At 34.3% G+C, this 19,340-nt stretch overlaps 1 protein-coding gene and 1 long non-coding RNA gene across 2 annotated transcripts in view; one reads left to right on the top strand and one right to left on the bottom strand.

Moving 5' to 3' along the window:
- Positions 1-1,526: 1,526 nt before the first annotated feature.
- The window catches only part of LOC144856307 (uncharacterized), a 46,995-nt gene continuing 29,181 nt past the window's right edge, over positions 1,527-19,340 (bottom strand). Inside the window, exons 2-3 of the long non-coding RNA XR_013614914.1 lie at positions 2,460-2,596; positions 1,527-2,209 (exon numbers count right to left, since the gene is read on the bottom strand). This is a non-coding gene — a long non-coding RNA (uncharacterized LOC144856307). The remainder of the gene's footprint in view (positions 2,210-2,459; positions 2,597-19,340) is intronic.
- Positions 1,735-18,663, top strand: LOC144856304 (leucine-rich repeat serine/threonine-protein kinase 1-like). The gene is made up of 24 exons (XM_078714261.1): positions 1,735-1,847; positions 1,982-2,229; positions 2,497-2,569; positions 2,955-3,125; positions 5,646-5,782; positions 6,596-6,831; positions 7,027-7,312; positions 7,606-7,889; positions 8,256-8,477; positions 8,702-8,921; positions 9,395-9,532; positions 9,757-9,921; positions 10,057-10,314; positions 10,505-10,676; positions 10,937-11,073; positions 11,354-11,487; positions 11,670-11,921; positions 12,550-12,788; positions 13,130-14,115; positions 14,346-14,522; positions 15,126-15,269; positions 15,770-15,934; positions 16,078-16,197; positions 16,711-18,663. The coding sequence occupies exons 1-24, from the start codon at positions 1,778-1,780 to the stop codon at positions 17,860-17,862; spliced, it is 6,186 nt and encodes a 2,061-aa protein (XP_078570387.1). The 5' UTR covers positions 1,735-1,777; the 3' UTR covers positions 17,863-18,663.

Genomic DNA, 19,340 nt, shown 5'->3' on the forward strand with positions numbered 1-19,340 from the left:
TAAACTCAATAACTGTGAAAATTAAATTCAAATTATTGATAAAATATCAACTATCCTTGTGTGGGAACTCAAGCGGTCAGCCGTGAATGACCTCATGGTTTCGTGATGTCACTGCTATCTGCCCACCCGAGTGGGTGTAAACTGCATGCCTGAACAGAAAAGCTTATAAAAAAGGCTTTTAATACATTAGTATATTACTTTATTTAAACAGTAGGATTTGTATTCCTGCCATTGTCGGGATTTTGATATGCTTGAATGGACATCAACAAATTCTCTTGTGATATTTCAAATGCTGCATAAACATATTTATTATTGATGATTCATACAGAAAAAAAGGTTAAAGATAATTTGTGTACAAAATCATCAATATTGAGAGATAGATAGGGTATGTTTAGCATTTTTATTTATAATTTGGTTGTTGTTGTTATAAATATACAGTGTGAATTCATTATTTTTAATGTATATTTGTATTAAGAACGTCAATATAGTTTGTTTGACGTCATTAGAATTATTTTAGTATTGTTTTTTTTTATGACGGCTTATAAACCATTTTAATCTTTTGTTAAAATATTTGTAATATTTCAAAGAATAAATTATCAAAGTAATTATAGAGATAATCTGTGTGTGTATTCTATTTGACTATTGCGTCTCATCAAAGTTCCGGTTGTCAAATATAACTTGGATTCCTGCCCCAACTTATCTGTAACACCAAGGACATACCGTGAGAACCGTTTAAATCGTTTTGGAAGATTAAACTTAAAAGTGTAAGCACTGAGTCAGAGGTAGTGTGAGTGGTAATGCTTAGACGTGCAGGGCCACTGGCCTTTACTCACCAATTCATCAAACGTTTTTCACTATACCCTTGATTACCAAACCCATAAATGGTTCATTGTCACCAGAAGTTGGGAATCACATTTAGTCATGTCGAAATTAACGGAAACCGTGTACGTGATTGTAACAAGTTCAGAATTTTTTTTATTTATTTTGGGAATTTTTTTTTTTACACACGACTATTTTACTTCATCTGACATTATTTTGATCCAAAAAAAATTGTAAAAAAAACCAAATTAGAGTAGCAGGGTTTTTAGGACAATCCATGACTTGAACCTAGGACCTTCATATTGGTAGGCAAGTGTGTTAACCACCAAGCCACAGTGCCATTATATGAAAATATCTAATAGAAATAATACTATTAACAAACAACCCTGACAGTAGAAGTAAGGAAATCAGATCAAAGGTACAGTATATTAATATAGTTACTATATTAATATACCATTAGCTGTTTTTATTCATATCTCCCTTTAGAATAGCCATGAGATTAGAACAATGTGTTGAGTCAAACAATGGAATGTTGAGTGTCTTCACAGGAAGTACTACTTTGCCATACTAGGCTGGCCTACATACAATTCATAAAATGAAAGTACTCCACCCAAGTCAGACAATATAAATTTAAGTATGGACGTCAAATTGACCTGGAATAAGGATAAAACTTTGATAAATAAAAAAGACTCAATTTTACCAGCCAATCTATTGAACACTTCAACTCTATGCCTGTTGTTTAATTGCTTATAATTATAACTTATTTTCTTTTCATTTTTTTTTTACTAGTAAATGGAAATTAAAGTTTAAAGGACAAAATGAATGGTAGAGGTTATGTGGTACTGAAGAACAGGTGAGAGGCACTAAGTACGGACTAGAGGCGACAAGTACGGACGAGGGCGCTAAGTACAGACGAGGGGCACTAAATAGTTGGTGAGCAGGTAAAAGTGGGAGTGCAATGCAAGCACAACTCCATCGTCTCAGCTTGAACGTTGATCAAAACTTGAGAGAAAAATCACAATTTAATGGTAAAGTTCACTTTTTTTGTATCATTGTTTGTTGATATTTGAAAAATCACAACTCAATCTTCTTTCAAATTGCTTCATTGTAAACAAATTATATGTTATGATGATGCTCTCATTTCTTCTATTATTTTGTATAGATGTGACCGAACGGATATTTCACCTGATCAAGACTGGCGATGTCGGGGAGCTTGAATACTATTTGTCCACACACATCAAGTCAGAGATTGTTAAGCACAGCCTGTTTCCCCTTCATGTGAACAGACGTCGACAGAGCGTAAGCTCTTCTGCTCCCCCGTTTCTGAATGTAGCTTGTGAGTTAGGACATCGAAGCATAGCAGCCCTATTGATGGAATATGGCGCAAACCCTGCACAAGAAACAGAAAAGGTCAATAGTCTCTTATTATGCAAATCACATTTCTATGCTTTGTTTATTTATTCAACCCTTGGAAACTTAGGTCATGGTACTTAGCATGTACATACAGGTGTACATTATGTACCGTACATCCATGTTACGGAAAACAGAGAAAACCATACACAGTCAGATATGAATACAAGTACAAAATTGGACTTTACTATGATAAACCCATTGTGTGTTTAAGTTATATAAAACGTTGCCTTGTTTAATAAACTTCTCTGAACTTGATTCTTATAGGGCACACCGTTGTATGTTGCAACTCTGAATGGCCATGAGTCTATTGTCCAACTACTGGTACAACAGAAACCAGGTATAGTGTTGTCCATCATCCTTTTATCTATCGAGAGAGAGAGAAAGCGATATAGCGTGTAATTGTAAGGGTCTTGGGCTAGCATGTAAGAGGCATGAATTTGAGACCTGCCTGTGCCACATTGCTTGCATTCTTAGGCAAGAAACTCTACTATAATTATCTTGTCCTTTGGATTGGAGTTAAAGCTGTTGGTCCTATGTATATGCATTGTACATGTGCATGATGAAGAACTTTATGCAGTATTCAAAATGATTAGAGGACAATCTCCCAAAAATATTTTCTCAACTGAAGAATATAAATTACTTTTACATCTTCTATGCTAAACTAAACTTTTGAAAATCACACAGTTTTGTTGTTTTTTGTTACTTTTCTTTCTTCTTGCTAGAACTACTTTATTCGGTTGTACTGGTAAGGAAAGCTTTGTATGCTGCCGCAAGCAGAGGTCATGTGGGTTTGGTGAGGTTCTGGACCAACAAACTGAAGAAAATGGATGAATTTAGAAAAAACCCACGATTCATCGTTGGCGATATCAACCCTCTTCAAGCAGCTCTGAAAGGTAAAGTGTCAGTATTTTTATCGTTTTTTAATATTGTGCCGAATCAGTTACTGCTTTAATTATGTTATGTTATATACCTCAGGATGAAGCATGGTGTCCGGTAACCATTTCCTCTACAAATGCATTCCACTTTAATAGTAAATTATAACTTGTAGAAATGCCCCTAGGATAAAATGCCAGGTTAAGTTATTAATAGCAGTTAATTGAAACACCTACATCCTTCCATTCTAAGTCCAACACTCCCAAACCATAGCCTCCGAAAATAGAGCATTCTCTCAAAATATTACACTACCCTCAAAACATTTTCCTCAATATATTATATGACTATCACTGCCAATCAACTTGTACCTTGAAACCAAGTTATTAAATTATGGGTTTAAATTATTGATTAATTATTTAAATGTCGAGGGAGATCATGATAATTAGTTGTTGCTATTTCATTTCAAGTCCTGCTTATGATTGACATTAATAACTTTTGAGTTCATTCTTATCATTACAAGCAACAACCCTGACATCGTGCACACAACACACTGGCGACACTTAGTATAAAACAGTATAAACATTTATTTTATTCTGTCCATGAATATTTCATTTCTTATTACCGTAAACATACGTTTTTAAAATTTAAACACAAAATGAATTCTTCAAACGCTACTTTTAAAAAGAGAGTTGGCATTTAGTAATAGGAAGCAGATAAACTAATGTGACAAGATCTTTAGTTTTGTTTTCTTTTCAAATATTAAAAATATGTATGTTAAGGAAAAGTTTAAGGAGGAAAAAAAGCCTAGCCACTTTTGAAGTTATATCTCAGAAAGCAGAACAATTATTGTGAACAAGATCTTTAGTTTTGTTTTCTTTTCAAGTATTAAAGATATGTACGTTTTAAGGAGGAAAAAAAGCCTAGCCACTTTTGAAGTTATATCTCACTTTCTTATTATAAAGAAATGCAAATGTTAAGATATGATAATGACTCATGCTAATCCGTAAGATAAGTATGAAGTTTGAACTTAAGTATAAATGTCTGAGATTAGTAACGACTTAAAGAGTTTGTATCGTCGCTCAACATTTAGTAGACTGGATGTAATCAATCGTCTCACTCAACTGCGTGTAATTGTCATATCCTGTCAGAACCAATTGCATCCACTAACCTCCGTTTTTTAGACCAATCATATCATCTCAAAATCAGTTTGTTTTACTGTATATCGTTTTCCACCTCTTATTTAAGTCTTCTTTCCATTTTCTATCATTTCCATTGAATGGGCTTTCAAGTTGATGGGGAGACAATGGGTATATGCCTTGCTTTTATAGGGTAAAGGTTTACATAAAAATGAACATAAAAATTGACAACCATAGATTCATATTCTCTTTATTTTGTGGAGTGGAGCCCTAATTTGTATTTCCCAACTGAAGATGCAAATCAAATTGTATATCAGAATGTATTTTTTAGACTAAAACCATACAATACTATATAAATACTAAATAAACCATCTCGCGATTCCTATGATGCCATCAACTTGATGAACGTTTTGTGTAATCTGTGTTTAATACTGGTCCATGGTTTTCTTTTCAACTAATATTACCATTATCTAAGTACACGTCCCTCTACAGTTATTAGTTGACAGATGATGAGGAAAAAGTTCATATTTATCAAGAACCGTTGAGTTTCCTGCCAATAACACTTGTATCTCAATTGTTGATGACAAGCGCCATCCATTGAGGAAACGTAAACTTCACCCAACTCATTAGTACTAAACTGTGAAGCGTAACTAAAGGGCAGAAAGAGACGAAAACAAAATAGCAAAATTTAACCAGTATTTAGAAAAAGAGGGGTAGTGGAATTAAATTCCTCAAAGATACAAACATACTTACTGTCACTTTAATATTATTATATTTGTGACTTAAGGTCCATTCGCACTGGAACCTTTAAAAGAGGTTCATATAATTGAATGTCTTACTTTAAACATTATGTCCATGAGAGTAATACCACATGTTTTTGTGCCTTAAGCTCCATTCACAACTAAAAACAAATTTAGTGTGTGGATTAAACTTTAGAAGTTCATCTTATTATCTAATGACAAACTATTTCTGAATGAATTTATCATTAACATTTCTGTTTTAACAAGAATTGGAACATTCACACAAAATCCGTTTTCTCTATAAAAAAAAATGTCCCTTATGTAAATTAATTAAATTTAAAAAAGTTAAGTCATACTTTGATTTGACCCATCAAGTGGAAAGATCACGTCAGCATAGCTCAGCCTACGCAATTAACAGGATTAACCATGCCCTTTCTAAGTCAACCATTTATCTTAAACTAATCTAACTCTTTCATTTTATTCACTATTTATGGAAACATAAATAAGCTTATAAATAATCTGGTCAAAATAACATTGTAAGTGCACCACCAATGTATTACAAGAAGTGCTTTCAAATTTATCCTTTTTATTTTAATAATATTTCTTTCCAAAAAAAATTTCATGAAAATTGAATCAACTAATGATGTACAATACACTCTTACAGGAAACCACTTGGAAGCTGCACAACTTATAATCGAAAATAAACTTCAAGATGTCACTTTGGAAATCATTGAAATGTTTCCAAACGAAATGACAAACTTAATGGAGAGATGGGTACAACTTTACGGACAGGAATCCCAGGTAGTATTAATAATAGCCACATTCTTTTTTTAAAATTTATATCTAAGAATCTAAACAGCAAGAAACTATGATATTGAAACTGTTAAGCTCTATCTGCACTATCAAATGTTATGTTTATGACAGAAAAAAATAGATATATGGACACTATGATGTCATATCACTACCGTATTTGGGCATATCACTACCATATTTGAGCATGTTACACTTGTTTTGCCAAACTAGTTTGATAGTGCTTTATAATCCGTCATTATAATGAATGATAGATTATTGTTTAGCCATGAATAACATCCTGGTTATAGACTAGACCTTGAGTTGAACCCAGTACCCTTGGATTTGAAGGGAAGTACAGTATGTTAACACCATGTATGGTCAAGGATTACTAATACAATAATCACGATTACAAGATACGCCCAGTGCCTAAAGCTCTATCTATACTTATCAAACTAGTTTTACAAAAAAGGTGTGCCCAAATATGGTAGTGATATACCCAAATATGGTAGTGATGTGCATATATGGGCACATCACATTTTTGTGTCACATAAAGTTTGATATTGTAGACAGAGCTTAAGGAGTGTTGATGTTTGAACAGCATAGATAATTAGTGGATATTTTAGGCTCATTCTTGTCCTACAACCCACATACTATTATGGTAAGCTCTGACTACACTATCAAAGTTTATATGACAAAAACATGTGATGTGCCCATATATGGACATGATGATATCATATCACTACCATATTTAAGTATATCACTACCAAAACCAAATAAAAGTTTATCAAATTAAATAAAAAAACTCTTAATTTATTATTTTAGAAATTGAAAGCCTACTGGAGTGGTAGAGGTCTTCATGGTTTTCTTGGAACCTGGATTAAGGAGCCTACATACAGCGAATATCTGTTTTCCATTGACCTATCAGATAATCACGACCTGCGTCGTATTCCACCTGAATTGATCTGGTCACATCCATATTTGGAAGTGCTTGATATTTCCAACAACTGGCTAGAGAGTCTGCCTGAGCCTCTTCAGCCAGACGTTTCCAGTAACTCACGGTAATTTTGACAGACGCACTTGTACCTAAGTTTTCAAATAAAACAGTAGATTAAATATTTGTAATCTCTTTCAGAAAATAATAATTTCAAGGTAATTTTAACAGAGACACACCTAAGTTTTCAATTTACACAATAGAGTAAATATTTGTAATATCTTTCAGAAAATAATAATGTATGATTTTTTTTTTCATGTAGGCTTGTTGAAATTAATGCGTCTAGAAATGAGTTGCATGCTGTACCCTTGAACTACTTTAATTTACCCAACCTACAGGAATTCGACCTGTCACGTAATCTTCTCACCACCCTACCAAAGTCATCAACGTCCGGTCTTTGGCAATGCCCCGCTTTATCCGATCTCGACATCTCACGTAATCAACTCTCAGCCATTCCTAAAGCAATAGAAGGTGCTATACAACTTGCCAAGTTGAATATTGCGTACAATAAGTTGACGTCTTTGCCGTCCAGTTGGAACTGTCCATTGGTAAGATTATATTTAATGTTTTCTTTCATTCATTTCGTCTTTATACTGATTGACCTCTTCAGTACAACACCATGATCAGCACACCAGGAGGCAATCCCTACTCGTCTTTATACTGAGTGACCTCATGATCAACTCAGGTGATTCCCTACTCGTTTGTATTGTGTACCAAGTTTGTTATCGTGCATAAGACCGATGGCTTTATGTCCCATCCGAAGAACAAGGCAATGGGAGTAAGGTATGTTGCCTTAGGACACAAGAAATAAATTCATCATGTACATTTTTGTTTTTTTTAGGAGCGACTTCACGCTGAATATAACGCAATTGAATCTCTGCCTCCTGACTTTGACAAATTCTGGAAACGAACACTACAGTACTTAAACCTTGCCAACAACGGCGTTGAAGTAATTCCAAAATGCATCACTGAACTCATAGCTCTAAACTCACTTAAGTTATCTCGCAATAAGATTGCATCATTACCCACAATGCAAGACTGGAAGGTTCAAAGGTTAAAGCACTTGGATCTGTCTCATAACTTGTTGGTGTTTCATCAACCTCAGCAAATACATTCACCTGAACAGTAAGTGGTCATGACGACGAGAAATAATTAGATTATAGAGGGTAGTATACCAATATGAAAATACACACATCAAAGAGTAATGTAAATCTCTATTTGTTGAGAACTGAACTTATGCTTTGTGATACGTGAAGTATTTTGTAAAAAAAATAATTGTGAAAATTGAGTTAACTATTAATAGCATACTAATAATAAAAGTCGTAACAATTATATTTGTTGTTATTGTAAAGCTCTGTCTACACTATCAGACTAGTTTGACAAAAAAAGTGATATGCCCAAATATGGTAGTGATATGCCCAAATATGATAGTGATATGACATCATCATGTCCATAGATGGGCACATCACTGAATGTTTTTTTCTCTTAAAGATCATCTTTATCCAAACTGCGGAAGAATTTTCTGTCGATCCGCGCTTTCAGCTCTTCCTCACCAGAAGAACAATCGTGCAATATTCAAACGCAGACTTCACTAGACTTCCCAGCTGAGATACAAGATAGTCTGACCATCCTGTCCTTAGCTCACAACTCAATAGAAGCAGTCCCAGACGGAATTAGTACAATGTGTTCCTTGGCTGAACTGGACATTAGCGGGTGAGTGTACTTTCTTTCGTAAAAATTGTACCGGACTCTCTGAAAACCAGAAACTCTCCCATAACCAAACTTTTCTTGAAAAAGTCCCAAATTCATTTTTACCATTAAAAACACATTCTGATTAACAGACTTTCCAGAAAACCAGACAGATATTACGCCAGCCCAAAGGTGTCCGGTATTGGGAGTGAATGCACATTATTGACGTGTGTAACATTTCTTTACAGAAATTCCAAAATACAAACTCTTCCAGAGGAACTTGGACTTTTAAAGAACTTGGACATCTTGCGGTTTGAAGGTGTGCGGCCGACCAATCTACCACAACACTTGATACCTGAAGCTGTGTCCAAGAAAGTACTAACAAAAGATGTTTTGCGATACCTGAGGAATAGTTTGCGAAAAGCTGTCCGCCATCTTGGAATCAAACTACTTATTGTTGGTCCGGAGGTGAGAAACTGAAACACATTACAATATTCAGCAAAATAAAAACTTGTTTCTGATATTTTCTACTACTTCTACTACGTCATATTAGGTAGTGATATTGGGTAGATTAGAACCCCTCCTTTAGGACAACAACCCTAAGGAGACTCTTTCCTGTAAAACGAATGAGGAGCAATATGTTTAACACTATGGCTAACCTGTACTGAAGGGGACACCCCTATTAAAAGGACAGTGGCTGTATTCACCATTCACACTTAGGCTAAGGAAAACACTTTTATTTAAAAAAAATCTCCTATCTAAGTGAATACAATTCAAGTGAAATACTTCAAATTTAAGGGAAATATCTCACTTAAGTGTGATTGGTGAATACGGCCACTGTGTCCCCTTAATAAGGCTAACCCGTACTCAAGGGGACACCCCTATTAAGAGGACACACAAGTTGACAGTATTAATAGAACAATGTGTGCTTCTTTTATTAGAAAAGTGGTAAAACGACTCTGCTAGCAAGCCTTAAGAAGGTCTCCAAGAAGGATGTGTTAGAGACGAAGATAGACAACTCTTGCATCAACATTGGAGAATGGAAATTGCGAAATGTTTCCAACAAAAAATCAGCAAAGGTTTGTACCAGATAGTTATAAATCATAAAATAAAAAAAAAATAAATAAATCATCTGCTTGCTAGTGTACAACATATTGCTATTAAAATGTATGGTACCACTACCTTAAAAACTGTAAAAACATGAACGAATGCAATTCATTTTAATAGATATATTTTTACTGATCTAATTATTAATTTTCTTTTCAGGATGTAGATATTATGGTTACATTAATTTTCTTTTCAGGATGTAGATATTATGGTTACCTATTGGGATTTATCAGGAGCCGAGAAATTTGACACAATTAATCAGTGCTTTTTGACACCATACGCCCTCTATCTTGCTGTGTGGGATATGACAGAGGGTATAGAAGGAATTGAGAAGCTACGACCTCATCTGCTGAATATTCAGGTAAAAACGCAAGTGTTTTTAATCCCGCATGACTCGTTTCTTTTGTATCGTCTACTAGAACCACAGTCATACTTTATCGCCTTCTTTGTCCATGTTTTTTTTTTTTTTAAATTCCTGATTTGTCTAATTTCCCAGGCAAGAGCACCAAAATCAAATGTAATTCTTGTAGCCACTCATAAAGATGATTACACCGGGTCAAACGAAGACAAACAGAAATTAATGGAGCATATCAAATCCAGCTTCATCCACAAGGATGGCTACCCCCATATAGATGGAGTGATTACTCTGGCAGCCACACAGCCCACCAGTGATGCTATTAACAAGCTAAGGGAGTTGATCTACACTGCTGCTACTATGCTAACAGATGGCAAAGAAAGGCTTCTTCATAAACAGGTAACCATTGTTAAAATTTAATTTCCTGGCCACTATTCAGCTTATTAGTAAACACTGATACCTAGTGTATGAGAGCCATATTTCCTATGATGAGCTATAAATGTTTCCGAAGTACCAGTCAGGTAACTACATTATTTTTCATTGCTCTCACCAAATCTTGTATTTTTCAACAAATCCTATTGTCTTGTAGATTCCATTGAGTTATATCAGGTTACGAGAAAAGATTCTTTCCATGAAAGAACAGCTACTGAAATCTGCAAAAGAGGACGCTCATCCTCCCGTGATGACGGAGGTAGAGTTGAACGAACTTGTAAAGCAAATACCAGATAACGACATCTCCACCGACGATGACCTCCAACAAGGTTAGTTCACCCTCTCTGATGTGACAAAAACATATGATGTGCCCATATATCGACATGATGTCATATCACTACCATATTTGAGTATATCACTCCCATACTTTTTTTTTCAAACTAGATTGATAGTGCAGACAGAGCTTTAGACATTTACTACAACTACCTTTACTAGTGTTTATTCACCATGCAATCCTTTAAAGATCTTGGCTGTAAAATTGGGATGTTCTTTTCCATTAAGACTGACAGTTTCTTTCGTTGTTTTTCAGCGGTGCTCTTTCTTAACCACACTGGAACCATTTTACATTATAATGAGCAGCTCCATGGGCTGAACACAGTCTATTTCCTTGAACCAGCTTGGCTTAGTAGCATCCTGTCTGTTGTAACCAGATTGCAGCCTCATTTAGTAAGTATCGGAAAATGGATTGTTTTTTAGCAAACTTTAGCTCAGTAGATATGGTCAGTGACTTTTTTTAGTTGTGTTCTAAATTTATAGTATGCATCAAAAATGGATTGCTTTGCGAGCATTATAGCTCACTACTGTAGCTATGGTCAGTGTGTTTTGTTATTTTATAAATTTATAGGATGTATCAAAAACAAACCTGAACAGTAGCAATTTCTTCATGTGTCATTGTACAATGTGTAGTTGTGTTATAAATATATTTCTACAATGTTATGTATTTTAGGTAGAGCAGGGAAGAATTGAGAAGAACACATTAAAGGAACTATTATCAAAAAACGGATGCCGGGATGATTTGACTGAACGATACATACAGTTGCTAGCAAGATTTGAAATTATCCTACCATACGATGATAACAAGTGAGAAACATGATGAAGACAAATATAAAGATTCTTAAATGTGTCAATTTTTGCCATTTAAAATGTTAGCTTCCTCATATTGGTCAATAAAAACAGTAAACAAACCTTTTTTAGGCTTAGAAATTTGACAATAATAAAATGAAAATGCGACAATGTGACAATTATAATTTATCAATTTTTAGATTCATAATTCCATCAAAACTCCCAAAAGAAAAACCAGGATTCATCTTGAATACAACCAAATTTGGCAAAAAGTCGCTGAAGATCCAACGACTGTACAAGATGGCATTCATCCCAACTGGATTCTGGAGTCGTCTTGTGTCCAGACTCATCGTCAACCTGCAGTGGCTTGAGAGCACCGGTAGTGGCAATAGCTCTAAGCACGTCAGAAAGAAGTTAAGAAACATGACCCTTGGAGGATCGACCATTGTCAAGTAATTAAAGCATCTCATAATTTTTTCTTTTTTACATGTAATTGAATAAACAAAACTGTTGATGTAACCTATATTCCCTTATGAAATTTTATTATATAAACTTGCAAATTGACATCGACCAGATGTCAAGTAATAAAATAATAAAAAGCATTTCATAATGTCTTTTTTTCTGAATAAATAAAACTATTGATGTAACCTGAACATGTTCCCTTATAACATTTTGTTATATGAACTTCTCACAATTTACACTTTTACTAATTTAGTTTCTACATGTATTTTTTCATTCATTTATTAAACACAAATTATCAAGGGGTTGAAGCCACAAACAGAGCAGCACTGTAGTGTCCAAAATCATGATCTATGACATGTCTGTCCAATAACGGCATTGACATTTGATTGTGTCAAGCCATCCAGTTCTTTTTATTATTATTATTTATTTCTTTTATTATGCGCTATTTACATATCGCTTTACACTTACAAAATGCTACAAGCAACATCAAAAGCAAAACGAGATAATAAATAATTTTCCCAAAAACAAACAAAAATCAAAAAACAATGCAAGTTCAGTTGTGGTTATTCACAGAAAACAATTTAAGTTTTATAAACCTTTTTCTTTTTTCCATTACAGACGGCAGTCATTTATCATGGCAGGTTTTAAATGGGACGGACGTCAGACAATCTACTGGCGTCAAGGGATTGCCGTCACGCAGGGTGGCAACAAGGGCTTCTTCATTGTCGAGCCTTACTACTTTTATCCTGACGGATCTATGGGAATCAGTATATCCATTGAAAGTTACTTTGGTGATTTCTCTCCAATGGGATTCATCGTGGATCAGATAGAGATGTTGATACAGGAGTGGTATCCAGGTAGGTCTACTGTATGTGCTATACTTGTTAACAGTGCCATAAGTAAAACATGTAAAGTAATTCTGTCGGATGAGTATCACTCTCTCCACCATTACCTTGTCTTTAGTAAGTCAGGGCGTTTAGTGTATCCAAGATGGAAAACCAATAGGATGAGAAAATTGTTTCTTCCTACTGCAATGAGGCAATTAAATGAAACATGGAAACGTTGATCATTTTATGCTATACCCTTACACACATCAATCTTGCTTGTATTTTGTATTTTAAACGATTTATTTTATGTATGCAGATGTGGAAAGGGTATGTATTGCGATTTAATGTATAAACCTTTTTCCTTTTTCTAGGGTTTAGTGGCGATGATATACTAGGTGGTACCAAGTTGTTAGAACGTCTTGTACTGTGTTCAGATTGCTTTTCAAAACAGAAAGGTGACGTGAGCGTACGTCAATCAGTATCCGACGGCGCTATCCACACTTTCACACTGACAGAGTGCGCTGTAGCTGTCTGTACAAACGCAATGTACTTAAAGTGTCCAAACCACGTTGAACAAGAAGTTCCACTGAAGTTCTTAGTCCCAGATCTGCTTCTGGAAGACATCTCAGTCACGAAAATCCATGACGACCATCTGCAGTTAATTAAGGAGTTGAATTCTGGGGGATTTGGAGTTGTTTATAAAGCCAAGTACAAGATGGAGATTGTTGCTGTCAAGAAATACCATTCAGCTCCGTCAAAATCAAAGGTGTGGAGAGAAGGAACTCACAGCCAGTCGTCATCTGGAGGAGAAGAAAGCAAATCAAGAACAAACTCTCTTGGACTGCCATCAGTGGAAGATCTCTCAGAGAAAGAAATCAATGACATCATTAGAAGTCTTTCACAACTGCGAGCAGAAGTATCTTTGATGTCTCGATTACATCATCCATTCATTGTCTCTCTTATTGGTTTATCAATTTCAAAACTTTGTTTCGCAATGGAGTATGCTCCGCACGGTGACCTCATGTCATATCTGGATGATCAGAACAGTCGTCGATGTGCTTTAGCGAAATTTGGAGTTGCCGAGCAGGGTTCCCCTTTAGATATGAAGCTAACTTATAAGATTGCAAACCAGATAGCATGTGCTTTGGCTTATCTACACAAGAAAAGCATCATTTACTGTGATCTGAAAACAGACAATGTTTTGCTTTGGTCACTGAATGTGGATGATAAGATAAATGTGAAAATGACAGATTATGGCATCTCAAAGGTGAACATCATGCAAGGGGTTAGGACATCGAAGGGTGCGCCAGGATTTCGAGCTCCGGAAGTAGAGAGAGGCATGACCTTTGACCAAAAGGTAAACGGTCACTACTAATTATTTGTTTTCCAATAATAATGTCATCTATATTTTATTCAATTCATAATAAAGTAAAATGGACACTTGAAAGACATTTCAAATTAAAAGACATTTTTAAGAAAAGAATTAAAAAAGAAGAAATATTAAAATTCTGTATACTAAATTGTATCTATAATGTCCTTGTTTTAATTGTTATTTTAAAATTACTATTAATTTTGCTTGATTTCCAGGTTGATATTTTTTCCTATGGAATGGTTCTGTACCATCTACTAACAGGTATGCCTCCATTCCATGATCAAGGAAGAGGGGAGATCTCCATGGCGATACGGAACAACCAACGACCAGGTTACAAATTCAAAGAATTCAATGTCGTACCAGAATTCCCACATCTTGAGGAGATTGTTCAGGTAACACAATAATTGATAACATTAATAATCATTAGAAATGCTTGCCGTACTGATATAGTCACTATCCTAGTATTCTATCTATTTCCTGTTTTATTTTTAATGTATCTGCTCTCGGATTTAATGACATCACAATATTATTATGCCACATTTCCTTATATGGTCATAAAATCATGTTTTCCTTAATATGGTTATTATATAAAGATTGCCTAATATGGTCGTTGCTGAGTTCTCTTCCGTATTGAGTGCATTTCGTGTTATTGCACTTAGTGCAGTAATAACTGTTGTGTTTTATTATTGTTATTACTAACAAAAACCTAATAAAAACATAAGAAATTGTTTAGTTTTGACAATTTAGTTTCTATAATTTTTATTTCCTTCTTTCTATAACCAGGCATTATGTTAATAAAGTTTAAACAGAGCATAATTGTTAAAGATAAAAGAAAAACAATTTGTTTCATTATCAAAATAATAGTTAGTAGTTGATTTAATAGGGCCTACACATTAACACTATAAAGCAATCACCAATAAGAAAAAAACAATCAATGCATAATAAACTGAATGGCTACTGGTCAAACTGACCATTACATTCTTATCTTTTGATAGGCGTGTTGGAGAGATGACCATCAAGCTAGGCCTTTCATAGGTGAAGTACTAACAGCATTTAAGGACCCTAGCTTCCTGGTAATCCAGCAAGTTATAGAGCATAAGGAACCCATTGATTGTATCTACAGCTCTGTCACTAACACAGTGAGTAAATCGAGCAAATACATAGTCCGCATCATTTGGTTATTACAATGCTACATTTTAATAGCGTAAAGGTCAGAGCACTTTTCTGTAACATATTATTGTGTCCCACATGCCAATATCATTATCACAGTTCATATTATACATGCCGCCCTATGAGAAAATATAAACATAAGGAGAGAAATTCTAAACCTCCTAGCGACAACACTAAAAATAGATAAATTTAAAGCTCTGTTTACACTAACTTTATGTGACAAAAAATGTGATGTGCCCATATATGGACATGATGATGTCATATCACTACCATATTTAAGTATATCACTACCATATTTGGGCACATAACACTTTTTTTGTCAAACTAGTTTGATAGTGTAGACAGCTTTAGCAGTGGCATTATATTTGAGTCATTTAGCCGTTGATGTACTAGGTTTCAAATACACATAACATTTGTTATGTTATTCTTTGCATAAATAACAAAATGCGTGTTTATGGCAAAATTTTAGGGAACATATGAATTATGGACTTGGACAGGAACCTCAACTTTCCGTAAACTTAGAAGAACATCAAGAAAAAAGGAAAAAGAAATTAGAATAGAAGAAAAAAATATACAGGGATCTACAGTCACATGCATGATCAAGATAGGTCAAAGTATCATCTTGGGTTCAAAGGTTAGACTTCAATATACAATTATAATCTGGCCAATCACATCCACCCAAAGCATACTGTCTCAATTTTCATCTACTCTGATAATAATGTAGAGTTCCAAGTTATAATCTATACTTATCCTAATTTACATTAATTTTCTATTTAGACGGGCAGAGATGGAGTGATCCAAGTTATGACCACCCCTGCAGGTGGAATGGAACATTCTGAAATCTTATGCAAAACCAACTTATCGTCAGCCCCTAATTGTATGACGTATGCAAAAAAGGTATTACTACTGTTTTTATTTACACACGCATCCTAAACTTTGCAAGTGAAGTCCATGCTTAATAAACTAATACTTTTCTCGAGGTCCAAAAGGTCCCAAATTCATTTTCACCATCTTAAAAATACATTCCGATTTACCAGACTTTATGGAAAACCAGACATATTCAATTTTATTTCATTATTTTTTTATTTGACTGGTATAAAATACTCAAAAACAACTATAATAATACATAAAACTAAACACAATCAAATTAAATATTTAACATTATTAAGAAACAATTAATGAATTTAAAATTTGATTCTAGCCCAAGGGTGTCCGGTATTGGTAGTATTGACTGTATTACATATACAGATATAATGATACAAAAAGAAGAGGAAGGTGGTGGTAATGGTAGAGAGGATACAGGAAATAGAACTCGAGTATGGAAAACAAGCTACAATAACTACAAATCTTAATTTCAAATATATATTATTACTCACTGTGACATTAATTTTACAATTTGTTTATTTACAGGATGACACCTCATCTTCATATTACATTTTCATTGGCCTTGATGATGGTCAGTTATCAATATTTAAGTATGAGGAAAAAGACAGTATTGATGGTCCATTGATAAATCCCCCTGATTGGACATTGGTCAAGACCATGGCCCTAAATATGGACCATGAGCCATGCAATTGTATGGTCAGTGTGAAAAGCATGAGCGAAATCTGGATAGGATCAAAGAATTTTATCCATATTATAAACTGTGTTGATCTAAACCAGTTAGAACCAGTTCAATGCGGAGAAAACGAGAATGTGGCAGTAAAGGTCATGGAGTTGAAAGACAACAAGCTATGGTGTTCTTGTGGCTTCCCTGCCAACGTGTATCAGTATGACGTCAGAACTCGCAAATGTGTTACCACCTTCCATTGCTCTGATTCAGCACAGGGCTGGGTCATCACCATGGATACAGGCAACTCTTATAAAGGTGGAAGGTTAAAGTTGAGGTCAAATGAGTCACAAGACATGGATGATTCTGGAGTCAGCGAAAGTGATAATAAAGAAGAGGAAGATCGTAAATTAGCATTTAACTTTGGGCATTATTCTGAAAACGATGAAGAACAGGGTGAGAAGCGTAAACAACCAATAAGAAATTCCGGTTCAAGTGTTCACATTTGGGGCCAGCAGAAAAATGGAAAAACATACACGGAATTCCTTAGGGAAAATTCTCATGCAGCTTGTAAAATCAAAGCATTATTAGTTGTCAAGGATACGCTATGGGTGGGGCGTAGCTATGGTGATATTCTCATCATTAATATTCATGAGGATAGTCCATTCCATTACAAATACGGGGAAGTGTTAGGGTTAATTTCGACATACAATCTTACCCAGACCGATATTGGTGTTGTTGAAAACTTTATACCAATTGGGTCGGATCAAGTGATTGCGTCACGCCTGCTGCCCCCTTTATGTGAATCCGACATGATTCAACTTGCACAACAAAACCATTCAGCAAAACCAAGACAGCAACTGCTTTATTTGAAAGCTTGGAGCAGTGAGGACTTTTATTGGTTTGAACGGAATAACAGAAAGCTTGTGGAAACAGAAGTGAATTGGCCGCAACGTAGACACATTTCATCTGAGAAGAAGCTAGCAACAACTAATCTTGATGTCACAATTTGAGATAACTTTTCAAATATATTTTAATTTCCTCTTTTAATGGTCTAGGACAACTTCTTTTAATGTTTTAAATGCGGCGTAATGTCTTTTTATGTTGTGGGTAGGGAGAGGCATTAGTTCCCAGGGGTTGGTCATTATAACTATTTCAGGTGACATTCATATAGGAAATAGAGGTAAAACAACTAAATTAGAATATTAATAACAAAGTATCACTTCTATTATGATGATAAAAACTGAAACAGTTTCAGAAATTTATACATTCAATCTTTTTATTAAGATTGCTGATACTTAATAATTGTTATAGCCTACATTGCATTAATATATAGGCGTAGAAAGTGAAATATTTGCTACACTACAATACTGTTCTTATTTATAAATTATTTATTTTTATAGTACTGTATAATCAGATACTGTAACTGTGTATACTAAACAAGTAGCTTAAGGTATTTTTACCAAATAGCCGATAATAATCATCAAATTAAAATACAAATGTTGATATAAGTTTTTGTTCAGTAATAGATTGACCTTAAAGACGTAATTTTTATACAATCTCATAATAATATGATAGAATTAATACTTATATTTTATGTCTAAAATCGCAAACATGGTCGTACTTAGTCATTCCATTATATAATTAAAGCAGTTACTGTGAAGTAATATATAATGTATATTGTGTGTGTTTATAAACTATTTATATATAGAACAATATTTGTGTAATATAATAATGGATGTTAATGTCTTATAATGCTCGGAATGTATATTTATATGTAAAGCACGCAATGTAATACTGTATAGGATGCAATAATAAATTATAAACATTCTATATTATTTCTATCTATATGATATTTTGTGTAGTTTCGGATCTAGCAAGGGACGACAGACAGCTAAACCACTTCTGTGTCTTGTCTGTTATATGGGTGTTATAGACCGGCAAAATGTTACCCCATATTCATTCGAATATGTTTCACTAGCAAGTAAGCACCGCGATGAAAAACTACGAAAACTTATCATCAATCATTTACAGTCTTTGGCTTAAATAACTATTCAAACTATCTTCTTCAACATTCGAGTGTGTATATTTCTTATGGATGCACCTTCCATTTGGTCGAGTGCCACTGTTGTAAAAGTGTAAACTCCAAATAAATTATTATCATAAACGTAAAAGATAAAACAATAAGGCACACCATTTAGTTTGCCTGATAATAATGATAAATACAGTAGTATATAATTTTCAATTATGCTATTATCGAATTAGAACATGTTATAATATGTGTACCTGATAATGTTCATAGGATATTAAGCAGGTAATGTGTTCTTTCTTCATTTTATCTGTTTTGGACATTAATATACTGAGCATCTTCAGTGTTTGTTACAGTAGCCGACTTTCGAAGATCTTCATGTTGTTGAAAACCAGTGTATTGGTCATTAATAAAGACATTTCTAATTCCATCTGTGTTTGGTGCAGTAGATGACATTCTAAT

This window comes from Antedon bifida, chromosome 11, assembly GCF_963402885.1.
Source record: "Antedon bifida chromosome 11, ecAntBifi1.1, whole genome shotgun sequence".
NCBI classification, from domain to species: domain Eukaryota; kingdom Metazoa; phylum Echinodermata; class Crinoidea; order Comatulida; family Antedonidae; genus Antedon; species Antedon bifida.

What these genes read in the sequence shown, in the direction of transcription:
- LOC144856304 (XM_078714261.1), top strand. Translation starts at nt 1,778, where the DNA reads ATGCAAGCACAACTCCATCGTCTCAGCTTGAACGTTGATCAAAACTTG. An exon ending in CTGCACAAGAAACAGAAAAG is followed by an intron (nt 2,230 to 2,496) that starts GTCAATAGTCTC and finishes TGATTCTTATAG; the next exon opens with GGCACACCGTTGTATGTTGC. An exon ending in GCATGACCTTTGACCAAAAG is followed by an intron (nt 14,116 to 14,345) that starts GTAAACGGTCAC and finishes CTTGATTTCCAG; the next exon opens with GTTGATATTTTTTCCTATGG.